This window comes from Mchenga conophoros, linkage group LG6, assembly GCF_057382185.1.
Source record: "Mchenga conophoros isolate Kocher_MC1m ecotype Shallow Benthic linkage group LG6, M_conophoros_male_GT1.1, whole genome shotgun sequence".
Lineage (NCBI taxonomy): Eukaryota > Metazoa > Chordata > Actinopteri > Cichliformes > Cichlidae > Mchenga > Mchenga conophoros.
Window position 1 is genome coordinate 19210327 of NC_140531.1, and position 19197 is coordinate 19229523.

A 19197-nucleotide genomic window follows, 5' to 3' on the forward strand; every position below is an offset into this window, starting at 1 on the left:
CACGCTTAGTGTAACAATGAGTGATACTGTAAAAAGAATAAAAATGACACATGTTCTGTAGAAAATATAATACAAATCACATATTTGGTTTGCTCTAGGCTTTTTTACACCATAAGCAGTGCTCACTCAGGCCACCTCTGCAGCTGGCTTCAATCGTTGCTTGTAGAGTCTCGCAGCTTTTAGTTTGTTCTACAACAAATGGGATGCAGCTCAGTTATAACTACGTTGACTGTGCTGGCGTTTGACTCGGGCAGTCAAGGATATTCTACCTCTTTACCCTTAAAAATTATTTTTTAAGGTTCTGTTTGGGATTGTTGTCCTCCTAAATAATGAATCCAGTGAGTTTTGACACATTTGGCTGAATCTGAGCACACAGTAAGCTCCTCTACAGTACTGCATAAAGCCTGTTGCTTCCATCTACAGTGAAATCATCAATAAATGCCAGCGTGCCAGTTTCACTGGCAGCCATAACTGAAGCAACCTGTTTGATAGATGGGGTGGTGCTCTGGGCCATGAGCTTTTTCTCTCCACATTTCTCCATCAATTTGTAGAGTTTGACTTTTGTTTCTTTTCTTTTCTTTTTCTTTCTTTTTGCCTGTCCCGTTTGGCTCTTTTGCCATCAGAATTATTGTCTAAAGGCGAAGAAAGATGCCCAACGGATTTACTTTACCAAATGGACCATCCCAGCCTTGCCATAATGGTCCATTTGATTCACCTTTTATTGTTTATTTTATTTTTTATTTTCACTTGCTAGATACGGGACAGATTTGACTGGGGAAAAGAAAAGGGAGAAAGGAAGAGGGAAAGAAAAACAGCGGGGAAGAGGCACGGGGATAAAGGGCAAAAAACAAAAACCAACTAAATAAGCAGACAAAAAAAACATATATCAATCACCTGGGTCACCTGTTGAGAAAGAAAAAAGAAAACAAGCAGAAGAAAACGAGAGCAATAGAATAAACAACATCACGATGATCTATGGGAATATAACAGTAAATACTAAATATTAAACATTATTGTGCAGCACGTAAGATCGACAGCGCACAGTGTGCTTTGAGGTAGGAGCCAAAAAGGGTGTAGTTTGTGTATGTGATCACCCGTGTGTACACCTGTGAGCATGAACGCGCTTGTTTTTAAAAGGTTCCTTCATGTAATGATCTGTTAGAGGGTGTGGGGGGGCCACAGCCCCGTCCACCAGGGCATGAAGCAGGTATGGAGGAGATCAAAACTCCAGACATCCAGAGGCCCTCAGAACACAAGAGACCAAGGAAGACCAACAGAGGGGCAGCCGCGCCACTGTCCCAGAAAGAGCTGGCGAGAGCCCCAGATGAGGGGTCACTCAGCAGCCGCGGAGCAGAAGCCAGGGGGGGTTGCAGTGACGCGCCTGTGAGCTCCGCCGGCAGTCAGCCGTGCCTGAGTGACCAAGCCCCAGGCCGAGAGGCCGGGGGCACCCCACCCCCGAAGTGGCCCGAGTGAGCCCCAGGCTCCAGGCCTCGACAAGCAGCCACCAAGGAGTGAGCCGGTGTGTACCTGGACGCCCATCCCCGGACACAAAGAACCATTAACGCACCGATGTCTGAGGGAGTCCGCCACTGAAAGGGGAAGTGGTGGTAGGGGGAGATAGGCCTCCAAACCTTGGAGGGCCTGAGATGTCCCCAGAGAGGTGGCGCCTGATACCCAGCCTGACATATAGACACAGAAATACAGGCACACACATATACAAACATCCATTCCCACCCTCATGCTCTCATGTGCAATTACTCAACACTCACCCAACGGGGAGACAGACATAGAGGGACACTGTACACACAATCACACTCCCCAAGCGTACTCTAAGCCCCAGGTCTAGATATCCTTGCCCCTGGAGGGGGAAACTGCACCCAGACCCAGGTAGTGTTACCCTTTTCCCTGGTGCGGGGAGAAGCAGACCGCCCCGACTCCGCAGCAGCAGGCAGCAGCCTCACACTCCAGACCCCAGTCGGACGGCCAACTTCTCCTCCTAGTCCCCCCTGCTCCAGCAGGCCGCAGAGAACGGGGGTGTGTGATGACTCCAAACCTCCCTCCGCCCGCTCATATGTAGTGTTGATGCATGTGTGTTCTAAGGTGCCTTTAAAACCCAGGAGGGCATGGAGCTACCTGCTTTGACTTTTGTTTCATCTGTCCTTAGAACTGTGTACCAGAAGTCTGTGGGCTTCTTTTTGGATGTTTTGGAGAAACGCTGAGAAAGCTTATAAAAAAAATAAACAGCTGCCCAAAAACATACAGTAGCGTCAGACTCTTGATAACTTTGCGATCAGCACATTATGTGTTAAATGTGCAACACAGTTCTTTCAGTTATGATGCTAACTTATGAAATTAAAGCGAAAACCTTCCACTCTAAAACAGCCTAAAACTTAAACCTAAAGGTCCAAGTATAATGAAATCAACAGGCCATGTCTTTCATCACAGGCAGAGATGCAATCCCAAGCTCACCAACTGGATACTCTTCATTCCTCATGTGAGTCAAAGACAGATTTGATTTAAATGAAAAGTCATTTGTGATAAGCAGTCTGTAAAAGGAAACAACTTTGCTTCATTGCATTGAAAATCAGCTGCTCTGCTTAAAAAACGACGTGTGTTCTTTAGCATATATGACAAGCTTATGAATGTAAATACAGCATTTCGAGGAGATTCTAGTTTCCTTATTAATGACTTTATTAAGAAAACCAAATAGTTTAGGGGAAAACCAAGAAGAATGTGTTTTTTACAATGATCGCTGTAGCTCATAAACCAGGTATATGCTCATAACATACAGCCTGCACCCTGGATGATTAAACTTCCACGAGCGTCACTTTGCATGAGCTGAAGAACTGATTCACCTTTCCATGACTTGGAAAGAATTTGCATATAGTTGGCTATCGTCCAGCGCACTGTGCTATAACACGCCTTGAAATGCTTGAGCAATAAACCAAGCAGAACAAGCGCCGCAGTTTGACTTTTCAGGAGGGCTGACGCTATGTTGGCTCAATCAGAGGGAGAACTGACAGAGCTATGTCGTGATTGGTGTTTAGGGTAGTTTAGTTAATGCAGTAGAGTTGATCCAACGTAGCACCAGCGTTTTAAAAATAGGGCTAATCCTATCTGCCATAACGTGTAACGATCTTTGTGAGTTCTGGGTTAGAAATGGGAATGGGTTAATAAAAGTCTTTAAACTCCACAGAAGAGTTCTCGAAGCATATTTAAAGGCAGAATAGGAAAAAACACACATATATAGGTACAAAATAAATAGACACATGCTAGTAGGTGCTAAACATATACAATCATCAAAAGGCACAGGAGACAAAGTAAGCAAACCAGACAGACTCAGGTGCCAATGTGTAAAAATAAGTTTTAGTTCTAGTTTTAAAAGACTCAGTGTGGATAGTATTCCATCATCATAACATACCTGGCTGAGACTATCAGTTCTCCTCTGAGCAAAGTCCTACTTCCCTCACCAGATGGTTTGTCAGAACCTCTTTAAAGCCAAATAGCAGGCCTCACTTATCACCACCTATCGCCTCTGTGTGGTGACTGAAAAGTGAAATCACAGGCACAAGGGGCTTTTGCTCAGCGCCTGTGCTCACAGACCAGATAGTCTATGAAGTAGATGAAGATCATCAAAATCTTGGAGAGGAAGATTTGTTCCTTTGCTTTGATCAAGAGAAGGGTGCCTCTACCATCTGATCAGGAAACCTTTCTGTGGTAATATCCAAGACCATCTGAACTGACTTCCTTGGGATCTTTAAAATTTACTTAATATTTACTTACCACGGTCTTTTACTAAGAAAAATGCATTTTAGTGCTCAGGAATGTGCTGCTTTATATTCATTGTCTGCATCTGTAAAACTAAGCAGACTGTGAATCACATTCCCCAGATTGTTTCTTTTTACCTCTGAGGCAATGAACCACAAGAAACTTTTTTTTTATATTAATCGTTAAAACATTAGCAAATGGTTGTGTTTATATTTCATCATAAATAAAGCCCTTAAGAAAGATTCAATGTATCCTTTATGAACCTGTATGTGTTTGTGTGTGTGTGCAGGTGTTAATAAGAAAAACAAAAAATGGACTGACTTCTACAGCAGACCAGGGGTCATTTGTCACACATATGCCAGTCATGCCACCAGAGACAAACAGCTAACATAAGCCAGGCTGTAGTCATGTGTTTGTGGGTCTCATAAGGTCCACCAATCCCCACGTCATCTCGCTCCACTCAAACATGCTAATGTACCTGTGCTCTGCTCTAATTGGTCCCAGTGATGCTCGCCCTGCTCCACCTGTGTTCATGGGAAGCCTCCAGTCAGTCCTGCAGTCAGGCCCCCGCCACTGCATGCGAGTGCGCAGAGCTAATATTATGCAAACAAACACTTTGTTGTTTGGCACTTCGTGCACCGACCCGCCACTGTGGAAGAAAGGGAGAAAGTAAGTAAAGGGAAATAGAGAAAGGAACAAGGGGTGTATGAGTAGGGGTGGTGGTGGTGCTAGAATTCATTAGTGTGATTACCTGAGGTGTGCTACTTTACAGGGGGTAATCTGCCTGCCTGCTTCATACCCTCCAAACTTCAGCCAGTCCGCTAATGAGCGCTTGGAAAAGTTAGTCAAGGTGGAGAGGTGCTTTGAGGGGCTGTGCACCTTAGACTAAGGTGTTATTATATATGCCGGAGCAGAAAACAAAGAATGGATGCCTATTTTGTAACAGAGGATAAATGAAGACTGGTAATGTTTTGATACATGTGGAAAACAGTGGGCCGACTGATGAGGTTGAAACCTCAGGACAAAACACTGGCACGTTTAAAGGTTGAAATGTCTGACAAATTTCACATCAAAGTGTGAAATTTTGATCAAAGTGTACACTTTGATGTGAAATATCAAGAATATTTTCAACGTCATTTGAGGCAACATCCCACACTAATCAAAAGGACACCAGAGGGTTCAGGGAATCTCACTGAAGAGCCACTTCTCTCTGAGGTATTGTCGAGGACAGCGGCTTCGGTCCTGTGCTGTAAGAGTAGGTGGATTAGAGATGGGATCAACCCCTGTCTCATTCCCCCCCTTTTTCCTCTCTCTTTTTTCACGGCAGAAGCTTTGGCCATGGCTTTAGAGAGACAGCTGCCGTGAACAAAGCTCAGGACAGTCCACTGGGGACAGAGAAAGTGCGAGTGTCAAAGAACAATAAAAGTGCTGGAAGAGCTCGGCTACGGTGGAGCAGCCAAACGACGGGGAGGGAGAAAAACCACAGAAAATACAGGATATACAGTATATACACTACATATTAGATAGATGGATTCTGTAACTTTCCCCTTCCTCTCACCCTGTGGCTCTGCTTCATCACACAGCATCAAAACATAGCTTTATTCCCAGGAGTGGCTTGCCTTTTTATCTGCTCCCTAGCTTCCCACGGCGGGCCGCATCCACCCATAATCTGCTGCTGTTTCATGTCTGGAGCACAGAAGAGAAGGATAAGGGACTTGTTCAAGTGAAGATCAATGAGGCTGTACACACAGCACACGTGCATCAGGACACACTGAGAATGTTTTCCTTCTTCTTCTTTGTAAAGTGCCATATGATGCAACATTAAAAGAACATTATATATGGATACACTGACAAGACGAGTATGAGAGTTTTAACAGAAATTACTATTAGGCTGAGATGTGGCGCGATTTGTGTCATACGCCCTGTAAACCCCATCTACCTTTTTATTACTGAACCATCTCTCTGTGGATCAAACACGGAGGACTAACACAATGAACAACTGTAAACATGCTGCATTATACATTTGTTGAAAACACATTTGGCTGTATGTCACAAGCACCTTGTTATTTTAGACTGTGCCAAGTGCCTGTGCCGGCAAAAATCAAAGCAGTCTGATGTATTGGCAGCAATAGCTGGGGTGTGAAACTGTGTCAGCGAAGTAAAGGAAATCACCAGAGGCTATTTTCTGTTCGCTCCACAGCTGGCTGACGAGATCGGCAAGGACTAATTGTGTATCAGATGGAGGCAGAAGAAATTCTCAGTTTGCGCGTTACTTTTCTTTGTACTTAGGTCTACCCGCCTTCCCACCCAAGTGGCACAGACTCACCAGACAAAGGGAACTTAAAAGTACCAGAAAGACAGCCCTGGGACAAACAACACACATGCACAGAAATCCTCGATGAACCCCAAAGCCAACCTGTAACCCTAACCCTCTTCTATCCCTCCAGGAACAATCTCCTGTAGGAAATCAGTGGAAAGAAAATATACATGAAAGTTGGATTTAAAAAGAGCAGGGAGGGAAAGAGATAAAGATAGAGTGAAAATGACACCGCGATTGTGTTGGAATGAATAAAAGGGGAAGGGAGAAAAACTTTGCATTTGGAACTACTGATCAAAGTAATTCCCACAGGAAACCTCTCTTAATGAGAGCTGTACAAGAAAAGAAGGGTGGAAGACAAGGAGTGAAAGAGAAGAAGAGTATGGCATGCCATTCCTACACAGAGGAGGGAGAAAGAAAAGGGGAGATGAATCATACACAGCGCCTAGTGGAAGAAATGAGCGTGTGTGTGCGCATTGGATGGGGGTGGTGGTGGTTATTTGAAGGGTGTTTTCAAGATCATTTTAACATCTTCACTGAGGGAGCGTCAGAGGCAAGGCCAGGTTAATTAAACCCAAGGGAGTACCAGCTGAGGGGCCCCGCATTTGAATATGTCACAGAAATAGAGCGAGCGCGTCAGCCGAGGCCGGATGGCGGGTTTCGGTGAGCAAATATGTTGACTGTGCATTACACGCTACGAGGAAGAGGGAGAAATAGAGACAGACAGCGGAGGGGTAGGGCGGGGCCATGCAGGAGGGTCTCTGTGATGTTTTGCTTTTCTTTACCCACGGTGCCACCGTATTTCTCTGAGTTATTAATGTTTGTCATTAGCTCCATTACGCTGGAGGACAGTGACAGGAAAAGAGAGTGAAGAAATTTATATGGGACAAATATTGACAATAGCTCGCCCATGGGTATTGGAGAAGAAGAAAAGATGCAAACTATGTTAATGAATGGTAATTAACCACTAGGGTTTGTCTCTCCTGGATCCCAGCTAAATTGGTCCCCGAGTTGCAGCTAGAGACAGTCCTGGCCTAATCCTTTATTATAAAAAGATAAAGGAAAACGACATCATTAGCATATATTTGAGAAGGAGGTGGGGGGTTGGTGGGGGGGATTAAAAAGTGGAATTATTTTTTAATTCTTGAACGGAGGATCCTTCGTGCCACTGTTTATTACACATAATAAAAAGAAAGGAGGAAAGTGGTTATTCAAAAAAAAGGGAAAAGAAGAAGCAATTTCAAAGGAGGCGTGTGGGTCTCCTGAGTGGGATGCAAACTCAAGGACAGAGACCTGGATTGTGGTTTAATATTCAAAATGAATAATAAGAGAGGGAGGACAAGGGAAACAGATAAAAGGAAGTGGAGGTAGCTGTGTCAAGGATGGAACCACTCCTCTTGTGCACCACGGCTCTGTGTGTGTGTGTGTGTGTGTGTGTGTGTGTGCTCATCCTGACCCTTACTAATGATGTCAGCAGCAGGGGCCACTTGTTACAGACAGGAACCATGCCAACAGGCAGCTGTCAATCATAAGAGAGGTGCGAGAACCCCGCAGTCCAGCAGAGCATCCTCAGTCACCATCCCACTCTGACTGACACTCCTTTGAACTGCCAGAACAAGCAAAGTACGAGAGCACAGCAAAGCAAACGACAGCGACCATCACAAAAAGGCAGTCTTTAGAAGTTAAAAGGGCTTTTATTTTGGAAATTAAGTAAATGTTTATTAAACAAAATGGTAAAAAAAATCAAGCAATACTTAATATAATTACATAACAAAATAAAAGATTAGAAGCTTTAACAATCTCCTTCAGAAATAAATACTTGCAGTGCATTTCATAAATGGAACAGATGAGGCTTCAATCACTGAACTGGATCTGAGGGTAATACACTCTGGAGCTCCTTGCAGTGAATATTCTGCTCTCTCTTGCTTTGGACTTTCCTAAAGTGTCGACTAGGCATGCGTAGGTCAAGTCCCTGCAACCTAAAAGTTCTTGAGGTGCCAAATAAATTAGAGGGAAAGGGGTAAAAGAAAGTTTCAAAAAGTGTAATTTAAACATTAGAGTAAGCATTTGCCTTATCACCCCAGGTCTGCGTTGAGAGCGGAGGAGAGTGGCTGCACTGTAAATTAGCTTGGCACTAAAGGGCCCTGTCTGATAGACATAGTGCAGTGAGTGCTAACACAGATGTCGAGGGCTCATTTACAAAAGCTGGGGTGCTGCGTTGAGCCAGTGGCCCAGAGTGAGTCGACAGCGCTTTTCTCACAAATATTGGTTCTGCTGCCCCGGCCCAGCTTGGCTCAGCCCGGCTCCCACCGAGTAGGAGCTGGGGAGGGAGAGAAGAAGGGAGGGAGGAAAAGAAGAGGATGACAGTTTTCCCAGCCTCAGCCCAGGGAGTCAGGCTTTTTCGCTGACTGGTGTTGCGAGCGTGGCCAGCTCTTCTGTCAGCACTTTCCTCTCCTTCATCTTCACGCGCACAGCCTCCATTAGCTGGCCGGCAGAGGGGATCTGCAGGGGAGGGGAAGCACAGAAAAAAGGGTGTGGGGGTGGCGGTAGAAGGGGAAGAGAAAATGAGGAAAACACGCACAAAAGCACAAGTATTAAAAAATAAAATCAGATTTTTTTATATATCTATCCAGCTATATATATATATACACACACACACACACACACACACACACACTTATATATATATATATATATATATATATATATATTTTTTTTTTTACACCTGGCAGCCTGTTTGCTGTTTTATGAAATAAGAGAAGCCCAAGCAGGGCCTCAGGATTTGTGAAATTTCTCAGGGAACAGCCACTTTGAGATAAAGTAAATCACAAAGCAGCCTACACAGCAGTAGCCCAACTCCACAGCTCACTTTTATTAAACTTCCATTTTTGACCAGTGAGAATGCAGTTCATGTTTTTTTTTTCAAGCCAGCTGTAAAAAACATTCACATGTTAACTTAAACAGGTCTGCTGTTTTTTCCCGTCCACACCAGCAGAGGTATGGTATCCCAACATTGATCCTGAACATTTTCCCCAATACATGCCTGTCCACTGTGGACAGGAAAAACTCTATGGAAATATAATTTTTTTTAACATAATACTACAATAAACAATAAACAAACAATAAAACCACACGTTAAAAATCAGTATATCTACACGTCTGAGTGACAGAAAGTCCCTAATTGTGAGACGAACCGGTATTGGTTTGATTTTTGGAATGTCATTTTTCCTCGAACAGTCAGGGCAGATGGCCGCTCCTCCCTGAGCCTGGTTCTGCCGGAGGTTTCTTTCTGTTAAAAGAGTTTTTCCAACCCACTGTTGCCAATCGCTTGCTCAAAGGGGGTCTGATTGTATGATTGTTGAGGTTCTCTCTGTATTACAGTAGGATCGTTACCTAACAATATAAAGCCCCTGGAGGTGACTGTTGTTGTGATTTGGTGCTACATAAAAAAATGAACTGAATTAATGTTTCTTGTGAGTAGTGCTGTGAAACAGCTCTAAAAGAGTAATTTTATCCTGTAACTGTAAAAAAAAAAACACAAAAAAAAACGCCACCCACAATCTTGTTTTCATGAGTCTAAAGAGACAATACATTTTCCCAGAAGCTTTATCCATTTTTTCCTTATTGTGCCTCTAGGCATAATTAGCACCAATGGTAAAAACTTAAAGTATTGCTTTTTGTGTGCGTCACTGGATTGAATCTATACCAGGAAGAGGAAAGGATGAGAGCTGATACTGATTAATTCATAAATGTGAAAACAAAGAATTGGCAGGTTCCTCCTCAGAGTACTGGGTAATTTTGTTTTTCTTCCTCATCGACAGGAGGATTTGATTTGAATGTGCACCGACTCACCCATACATATTCCCCTTAAGTTATGCAATGCTTTTTATAGGCACATTTTGTAAGCAAGGGAAGCATGATATTTCCCTGACCAATTTACCAAGTCCCATAGCATGAAGTGAGAAGGGGACAGGACAGATGTGATTATTTCATAAAAGAGAGTGTGAAAACAAGAGCCCTCGAACTACACACAGAAGCAGAAAGAAGAAAAAATTGTAAAATATGATCTTGATTAAGCAAACAGTAACAGAGAAACCTCCAGGTTTGAAAAATGAAGTTGAGGTTGTTCTGAGCACCACTTGAGGCTGGTGCCAAAGTGCAGCTCCATTGATTTCCATGTTAAACCCTTATTTGTTTATTTTTTCTCTTGGTTACAACCCTATGGATGGTATGTCAGCACTCAGACTCCTTATAATGTGTGTGAGTGTTGACATAGGTAGTTGTAGTTGCTAGCTGTCTGGTTAGGGATGTCAAGACTGCATTGTAGGTGGCTGACAGCTGGTGTTGTAAGTCACCACCTCTGTTGAATGATGTTCATTACATCGATTACATCATTACATCACCGACATCGATGGCCTCTTTTGCTTTCAAACTCTGTCTTCTCTGTCCAAAATGTGAATACAGGCATCCTAACAGCGACCTTTATCCATTATGTGCAGATGTACAGCTGAGTCTTGTCCTGTCAAGGTGGCTCTATGTTGTGCCATGCCACTGTGCTTGCAGTGTTGTGCTTTTTGGAGCATTTTAAAGTAATTATACAACAAATTTAATAGCAATATCTGTGCTTCAGTTTTGAGTTAAAGTCTAGTACTTTATTTGTATGTTACTTTGGACTAATGTTCAGGTGTCTGTGTTGCAAGTATACAGTATAAGGATAGAATTTGCTAGCCAAGCCTGTCAGTATTAGCTGATAGCTCCCACCCACTGATCCAAACTGTCACCAAGATGGTGACAGTTTGTAGATAATGCTTGGATCCAAAATGGTACTAAAACCTAGTTTAAAACTTTTAGTACTCAGTTTCAAATACAGCTGGAGAGTGCGCATTAGAAACTCAAATATACACACACACGCAGTTCTCCTGCCCCTTGACACCTTCTCTTCTTCATTAAAGGTAAAAGAATCAGGGAACACAAGGCCGTATGTGCCAGGAAGTATGTGAGAAAGTGTGTGTGAGTGTGCACTTGTGCACGCGTGCACTGGGGAGTCAGTTCCAGCAGCACTGGATGCTTCAAACACACAGCATAACTCCTCAGAGAACCACTACACTGAAGTAACTGCTGAGACATCTCCCTCTGCCTCTGTCCTCCAGAGAGAGCTCACTCTCTCTGTTTCACACACACACACTCACATTTCTTAATAAGCTAATTGCACTTAGAGCCACTAACTATGCAAACAAACGCACTAAAATAGAGACACAGCCACAACACGGGGCTCTGTGGGATAGCAAAGTGGGAGACTGGATCATTAAAAGTCCCGATGTGGGAATATGAGTAAACAACACTAACAGGTAAACATGATCTAGATAAACCTAACATTAAGTGAGATTTAGGCCTAAAAAAAGATGCTGAATGTATGCAACAAACTCAATGTGCTTTCAATTCCTTCATTTTAAAAACTTATTTTTGGCAGTCCTTTTCTCAGACAGGAACAAAAAGAAAAAACAAAGGACACCATGAACCTTTCTGCCACTCATCACAGGTATCATCCCTTAAAACAAGGCATTACCCATTTGAAGTCATGAGAAATTCAAGGAACAGATTCTGTATAAACACGAGTAGGTATACAAAAACCATCAACAGGATTATAAAGCTTTTTGAGTGTTGATGTAATGAAGTGTGTGTGTGTGTGTGTGTGTGTGTGTGTGTGTGTGTGTATATTGTGCAAATTTGTCTCTTGGCTGATATTCAATTTCAATGAAAATGCCTTAATTTTGATTGTTTCTTACACTAGCAGATTCTGACACAAGAAAACACAAGTGCTCACAAATGGGACAAGCAGCACTATCATTCTCTTTCATCTGACTGCCACATTAGCTCGGGACTGATACCCTGCAGGATGGTTGGAGGTAAGCTGTGATGCAGCTGCTCTGGCTGGATCCCCTGGGCTGCTTAAGGCGGTGTTAAGAACTGGCACTAATGTTATGCTACAGTTGATTTAGCTGGGCCCCTGTCCCCTTTGGCGGAGCTAGCAAGCACCAGCAACACAACGGCTGTTTTGCAAGAGGCCCTGTCCCCTTTGGCAACACTAAAATAGCTACTGTAGCATTAAGCCATGCTAACTCGCATCCATTACTATTCAACAGGCCCTGCAGAGCCGACCTTTTGTCTATGTATGATTTCATGAACATGTTTCAGGAGTGAACTGACGTGCAAAGCCACTGACACTGACAAGTTTGTGTGGGTATACGTGTGTGAGTGTGTGTGGACAAGGACAGGGGCTGCAAGCAAGAGGTGTTTTTATGAGCCAATTAAACGACACTGCTATGCTATAGCCTGGGGCACACCTCAAGGCAACAAGCAGCTCAAAGTTTCCGCACTCCAGCGACGCTGGTCTGGTAGTGGCATTACACACAACTTTTTTTTAAAAATAAAAGATCAATCATTCCACCTCTTTTGTCTTCTCCCTCGGAATGGGTTAACACAATTATTTCCAAGGGCCCAATTTGGTTTCAGAGATTGTGTCAGATGGCTGGATATCTAAATGAATAGAAATGTGGAGGGAGGAGAGGCTTGCAGAGCCTAAAAAGAAATACAAGAGGACCTTAGCAAGGAGGATTCTTAGTTATTCACGAGCTATTGTCAATGTAACTGCAATAGTCATGTATATTTAATAATGTAGATGTTGCCACTGAACTCCAGTACTCTGCTATACAAACAACATTTAGGTCCTTGAAAAATCTTCAAGGAGTGTGCATATCGGCAGCTGTAAAACCCAAAACTTTCATACAGTTTGTACGTTTATACATAATAAAGCCAGTGTGCACTACTGATATGAGCTGAGTGTTAAATAAATAAATAAATGAAGAAGTGAGTGCTATGATAGGCTTTCTTGGGGTGTGAAGGGAAACCTGCTGTACATCTTTGTCTCTGGCTAGTGAGTCATCTCCAATCTAGGCCACTAGTCAAGGTAAGGGAGAAGTAGTTACAGTAGTTTTATAGCAGAGGGAGGGTGGAAACAGCTCTTTGATCTCTGATCTTCTCACTTTTGTTTGAAAATCAAATTTATCAAACGGGGGAATAACAACAACAACAACATGATAAATAGATTAAAAAAAGCACAAAGGCACCGTACTTGCATTTGATTATCTCCAATAATGAATATGTCACATTTGCAAAGAGGGGCTCAGGTAAGAAAATCACTAAAGCACCGACGAGCCTATTCTCTTGCTCTCCTTCGTAATTACCTACCCCAGCAGCATAGCAGATCCCTCGCTTTTCTCCCCTTTAGGCCACTGGAGACTGATATGAAAGGGAATTGGACACTTGGGGCCACAAATACTGTAATTAAAAATCTCTCCTTTTCTTGATACGTTGTTTGCAAACATCATTTCAGAGCGCAACATGCATTTGTTAGGGATCTGACCTAAATACACCCTAGATTAAACATAGGAAAGCACCCGGTCTTTGTTTCAGGTTCATACTCATTAGGTGTGAAAATGAGGTGATTCAGGCATGATTGGGGTATAAATATAGAAAGGTGATATCCATACAAAACAGATGCAACCTTTAGGTGGAATTCAGGAACCCAGAACATGGCTATGTAACAGTTATGGCTCATCGGTCAAGGTAATGCACTGGGAAGGAGTTGCAGTCAGGAAAAGTGGCTGTGCTGGCAGCAAGCTGTCACAAAATAAAAAGCTGCTAAGACTTACCAGCTTCTAGTGTGGGTTCAGAGGGAAGGCAATGCATCAAGCCATCAGTTCAGTGTAGATAATTTTTCTATATTAACTTAAAAGTTCCTGATTACGCTTTTACTTATTTTCTTTCATACATACACCACTACCGATTGTGGACTCATTATTATTCAATAATGAGACAGAATAATCGCTGTGAATCCTTATCTAAAGAGATTATTTCTACTATTGGCTTTGTGTGATGTCACTGAGAGCGTATATCTTTAATATGGTCATCTCAGGTACACAGCTCTGGTGTGTACCTGAGATTACCAGCGGCAGTCAAACAGAGCCGGCTTAAAGGAGAATTGTCCTAATAGGAGAAGAACTAAAATACCTTCTTTCAGACAGAGGATAAACTGTAAATAATGCAAGCTACTGGGGTACAGTTAGAAATGAGCAGAACAACTGCCCCGTTAGTCTACTGTGCCCATCAGCAGACTAAATCGCCCTTGGATACAATCAGTAACATTTAAAGCACCAAAGAGGCTTCAAGAAATCTTTTTTCACCTTGCCCCTCAACTTTAACTAAAATTGAGTACTTAAGTGGGCTGGACCAGTGAAACTACATGACAGACATGCAAACTTACAGAAAGCGTTCTGGCATTTCATTGCCCAGACTGTCCCACAATTATAAAACATTTTTATTAATTCAAAGAAAAGTTCATTTTTTCCACGAACCCACTGTAAAAGTTATGAAAATGCATTTAAAAGTTCTACATCTATGTACTCTTTGTTGAGTCATCATGGGGCAAGATGGGAGTCTTTACCCAGGCAGATTCTGGCCTTCTGTTCAACACCCCTGCTCTGTTATCTGGACAAAAGTGGTAGCCATCTGCAAATTAGACCTAGAGGACGCCCTCTTTACACTGGCTTCCAATTGAATACAGGATCAGTTTTAAAGCCCTTTTATTGGTTTTAAAATCTCTAAATGGTCTGGCACCTCTTTATTTGTCTGACTTGTTGAAGCCCCACGTCCCCACTCGTTCCCTTCGGTCAGCTGAGCAGTTGCTGCTTTCGGTCCCAAAGTCACGGCTGAAACTTAGAGGAGACCGAGCGTTCTCTGTTGCTGCGCCGATGCTTTGGAATAACCTTCCTCTTCATATTAGACAGGCTACATCAGTGCCAGTTTTTAAGTCTTTATTAAAAACCTATTTTTATTCCCTGGCTTTTAACTCTGTGGGTAACTGATATTTTTATTTTATTGCTATGTCTGGTTTTATTACTATGTGCATATTAGTATTGTACAGCACTTTGGTCTACCACTTGTGTTTTTAAAGTGCTATATAAATAAATAAATGATGATGATGATGATGATGGAATCCCATGCCACAAAATTCCCGGCACGCAGTTTTGTGCTGATGTTAATGCCGGATGAATTATGGAACTGTGCAGTTACTGAATGAGATTGAGATGTTATTGAAAATGACCCATTCTTTCCACAAATGTTTCGTGACTGTATGGCTACTTGCTCGGTAACACGTGAACTCAAAGATTAAGAGATGTGGCCCAATACTTGTTGTTCATGTAGTGCAAATTCAACAGCTTTAATCACCCAACCCATTAATGGCTAAGGAACATCAGCAAGAAGCTGCATCTGCAGTTTCTTTTTATCTGAAACGCAGGCTGAATAGGCCAGAAAACTCACAGAGCACTCTGATACTAACAACAATAATATTAGTCTCCTCCTGGGAACCCTTCACTGTTTCAGTGACACATTTACAGTACAAAGTCTCAACTCAAGTCCCCTCCACACACATACAAACATACTTACAGGGACCAAAAAGAGTGTCTGATTTAATTAGCTCAGTCATTAATTGGAGCTTAATTAGAGCCACTTTCCTTCAGAGAGAAGTGTGGGACTAAGGGCTGTTCCTTGTCATTACAGAGGCATAATGAGCCACACAACACAACACACTGCTCCTCACTCTCACAGCACCACCAACAACAGAAAAGTTTCAGAGTGCATGGAAACAGAGCCATAGATATTTTTAAAACCAAGGGTTAATGATGTAACACCTCATAGAAATACCAATATAGTGTGAAGCCTTTATAAGAAGTGACATGAAAAAAGTGCTATTTAATGCTATTTACCACTGTAGAAATGGGCTACAGGAAACCCTCCCGAAAGTTTGATACAGGTTTGAAATTACAGGAATTATTTCAGCCTTAGAGACCACCCATAAACGCCTTTGATGTTTTATAACAAGTCCAGTCCTGATTGGTCTGGCTTGTCTCTACCACTGTCTTAATGTAATGTTCACCTGCTTGTTATAGCTCGGAGGCTGATAAGAAGTGATGCTTGTACGTCTCCCTTGGGTGTGATTGTGAGGTAAATATTAGCAGGCCCTCAGCGCCACCCCATACCAGTAAACCAAACCACTGTCCTCTCATAAAGAAATCAACAGAGTCAATGACTTTTTAAATGTTATTATGCTGTCATGAGGCTTCAGATAGGTGTGTGTGTATACAAAATGAGTCTGAAAAATGATCTGGAGGGAACGTGTGTGCTTGCGTGCATGTGCACACGCTTGCATGCACATGCTGCTCCTGTTCATTATTGGCCAGCAGCAGAAGGCAGTCATTTCCCTGTCTTCATAAAGACTTGGTCCATTAAATTCTACCTCCAGTCAATAATTAGGACTCCACAAATAAACCAAAGGCAATTAAATCAATGCTTCCCCGGGTCGGTACCTGGACCCCATGGCCCACATGGACACTCCATCTTCACCGCTGGCCTTATTCATGGTAGGTTGAGCTGGAGCCATATAGCACACCCCCTGGCCTGCTCATGATTATTAGACAGCATCGTCCCTTGATTCTGGCTATGGAGCGCCGCTTACGGTGGCTCTCTACTGAGAGGCGCAGGGTTTGATTTCATTAACTCACCAGTGGAGGTGAGAGACGAGAAAATGAACGCAATGTTTCATTTTGTTTTGAGTGGACATGTGGGGCAGGGGTGAGGGGGCTCCAGAAATCTATGGCACTTCTATGGCATGAAGGGAGCAGTTACCTCAACACATACACCATCACATATCATCAGGTCAGCAACACAGAGTTTGTTAGCGTACTGCCAACACCTCTCTTTCTTGTTATGTTGACATGTGGCAGTGCATGACAGTGATTGTAAACAATGGCCCACACACAGACAAAGACGCACACATAGGTACCTATCGTCGTATCCACACACACACACACACACACACACACACAGAATGAGTGATGGGTTTGCCATTGACAGGGCCACTGAGATAATAAAGTGCTGTCCCACTGGCAGCTCCATTAAGCACTGACAGTGACAAGATGAGGCTGTCGTGAGTGTGGTGCACACACACACACACACACACACACACACACACACACACACACACACACACACACACACACACACACACACACACACACAGATGGACATATCCTCATCCTCTTCTGGTGACAGCCAGCCAGTTAAGGACATGGATCTCTCTCATCTTTCCTTTCACTGGGTCTATTTCTGTCTCTGTGTCTTTTTATTCGAGGAAGTGTGTATGAGTACTGCTCCGGGTAAGATCATATCGCTATTAGGGGAGTGTGTTATTAGTGTCACAGACAGGGTGACAGCCCAGGCCATTCCACTTCACAGATGTTCTGCTTGGTGAGCCTTTCATAAGCTATGACAGAGAGTCGAAAAACCAAGCGGGTACTTTACTGGAGTTCTTGAAGTGTATGCACTCACTAGAAAATGTTGGCTTCTCTGCAGCAGCTTTCACTTAGTGTAGGTCCGATATCACAGCGGTCTTAAACACATAAATTAAGCTTATGAAAAAACCTGATCTTTTGGCATGCAAGATGTCCCACCAGCTGCCCCAAAAAATATAGAAATATGAAAGAGAAAGGCAAAGACAGAGCCTGGTGTCCACTTAATATGACAATACGCTTTTAAAAACCAGACAGCGAGAAGAAACTGCATGATCGAGCCGAGAAGAAAAATAAAATAAACAAACAGCAAAAAAACCAAAAAAAAAAAAAAAAACAGAACAAGATGGACTTGAAAGGGGATAGAAAAAGTCTGTTTCAGTGAAGGGGGATGACTGCGGTGGTCCCAGTGGTCCCCACAGGGACCTGGGGGCGAGTCTCAGCCTTGTCATACTCCGCTTTTCTCCTCCTCCACTCTGCACACCAACTCCAGCCCCCCCCCACCATCCCTGTTCTGCCCACGGAAAACGTCGATAGCAGGCTGCCGGTGCCGAGGTCTCTGGTGGACACTAGCTCATTCTCCCGGCATCGACAGGCCCGCCAAATCAATATTTAGTTCCCCACTAACAAGCTGCCTCGGGGTCTGAGCCAGAGAGAGAGAGAGAGAGAGAGAGAGAGTGAAGAATGCGGGACAGTGGAGGATGGCAGAGAGAGAGCAGGGACTGAGAGCTGTCCAGCTAGAAGGGAAAAACATGGATTCAGTAGAGTGTTGTGTGTGTGTTAGTGTGGGAGGGGGAGAGGAAGGTGGAAAGGTCAGAAGAAGATCTGGGGAACAAGAGAACAGTGTCTGGTGTGTGTCGTGGTGCGGAGGCGACGCATGAGTGCCTGCGGCAGCCGCTGACAAGAACACAGACAAGACACACACACATACTCGACACTCTCAATCATACACATATCACAGCGAGCAGACGTTGACAGCACTCGAGCAAAGCTCCAGCAGAGCACTCACAGATGACTGGCTGTGTGCACACAAAGACTCCAACACAGCCACAATCTAGTTGCTTTTCTTTGTTTATCTTTTGCATTATTGTCTTTTTTTTTCAGAGGCTGAGCAGGATCGTTGGGGTGGGAAAAAAATCCTCCACTTACTGTATTTGGTGGCCAATTTTTGTTTTTCAAGCATTGAAGACTGACAAGTAACAAAGCCACATTTGGCTAAACCAAACTGTAACGTAGACACCAAAACATCCACTTAATCATAGATAAATAAATAAAATGCCTTAGTCAATAAATAAATAGATTTCTTCATTGTTCAAAAACATATACAGTGCCAGCCAAAGGTTTGGACACACCTGAGGGCCTGGATATCTCTAATTATCTGACACAGCTTTTATTAAAAACAAACAAAAATGAAGCAACATCTATGACGCACAAATGAAATGAAACTCTTTGAATCTCTTACACAGTGAACATATTACATGTTTAAAAAAATACCCTAAGTTTTTATCAAAACTCAAAAATTCTAAACAGAACATCTGTGATGTTTGGAAGAGAGGAATTTTTACAGCGAAATCATCCTGCTCACTCTTTGGGTGTCTTTAAACGAGCATTTGTTGTTTCCTTTTCCTCTCACTGCTGCTGCTGCTGATTTATCCCAAACAACTACATAGTAACAAAGTAAGCTAGGACCAGATATTACATATA

General features: G+C 43.1%; 1 protein-coding gene across 3 annotated transcripts in view; it reads right to left on the reverse strand.

Moving 5' to 3' along the window:
- Nucleotides 1-7759: 7759 nt before the first annotated feature.
- cntln (centlein, centrosomal protein) overlaps nucleotides 7760-19197 on the reverse strand; it is a 92555-nt gene continuing 81117 nt past the window's right edge. For all 3 annotated transcript variants that reach the window (XM_085276650.1, XM_085276649.1, XM_085276648.1), the window contains one exon: nucleotides 7760-8587. In XM_085276650.1, coding sequence (XP_085132776.1) covers nucleotides 8477-8587 — 111 coding nt within the window. In that variant the 3' untranslated portion in view covers nucleotides 7760-8476. The remainder of the gene's footprint in view (nucleotides 8588-19197) is intronic.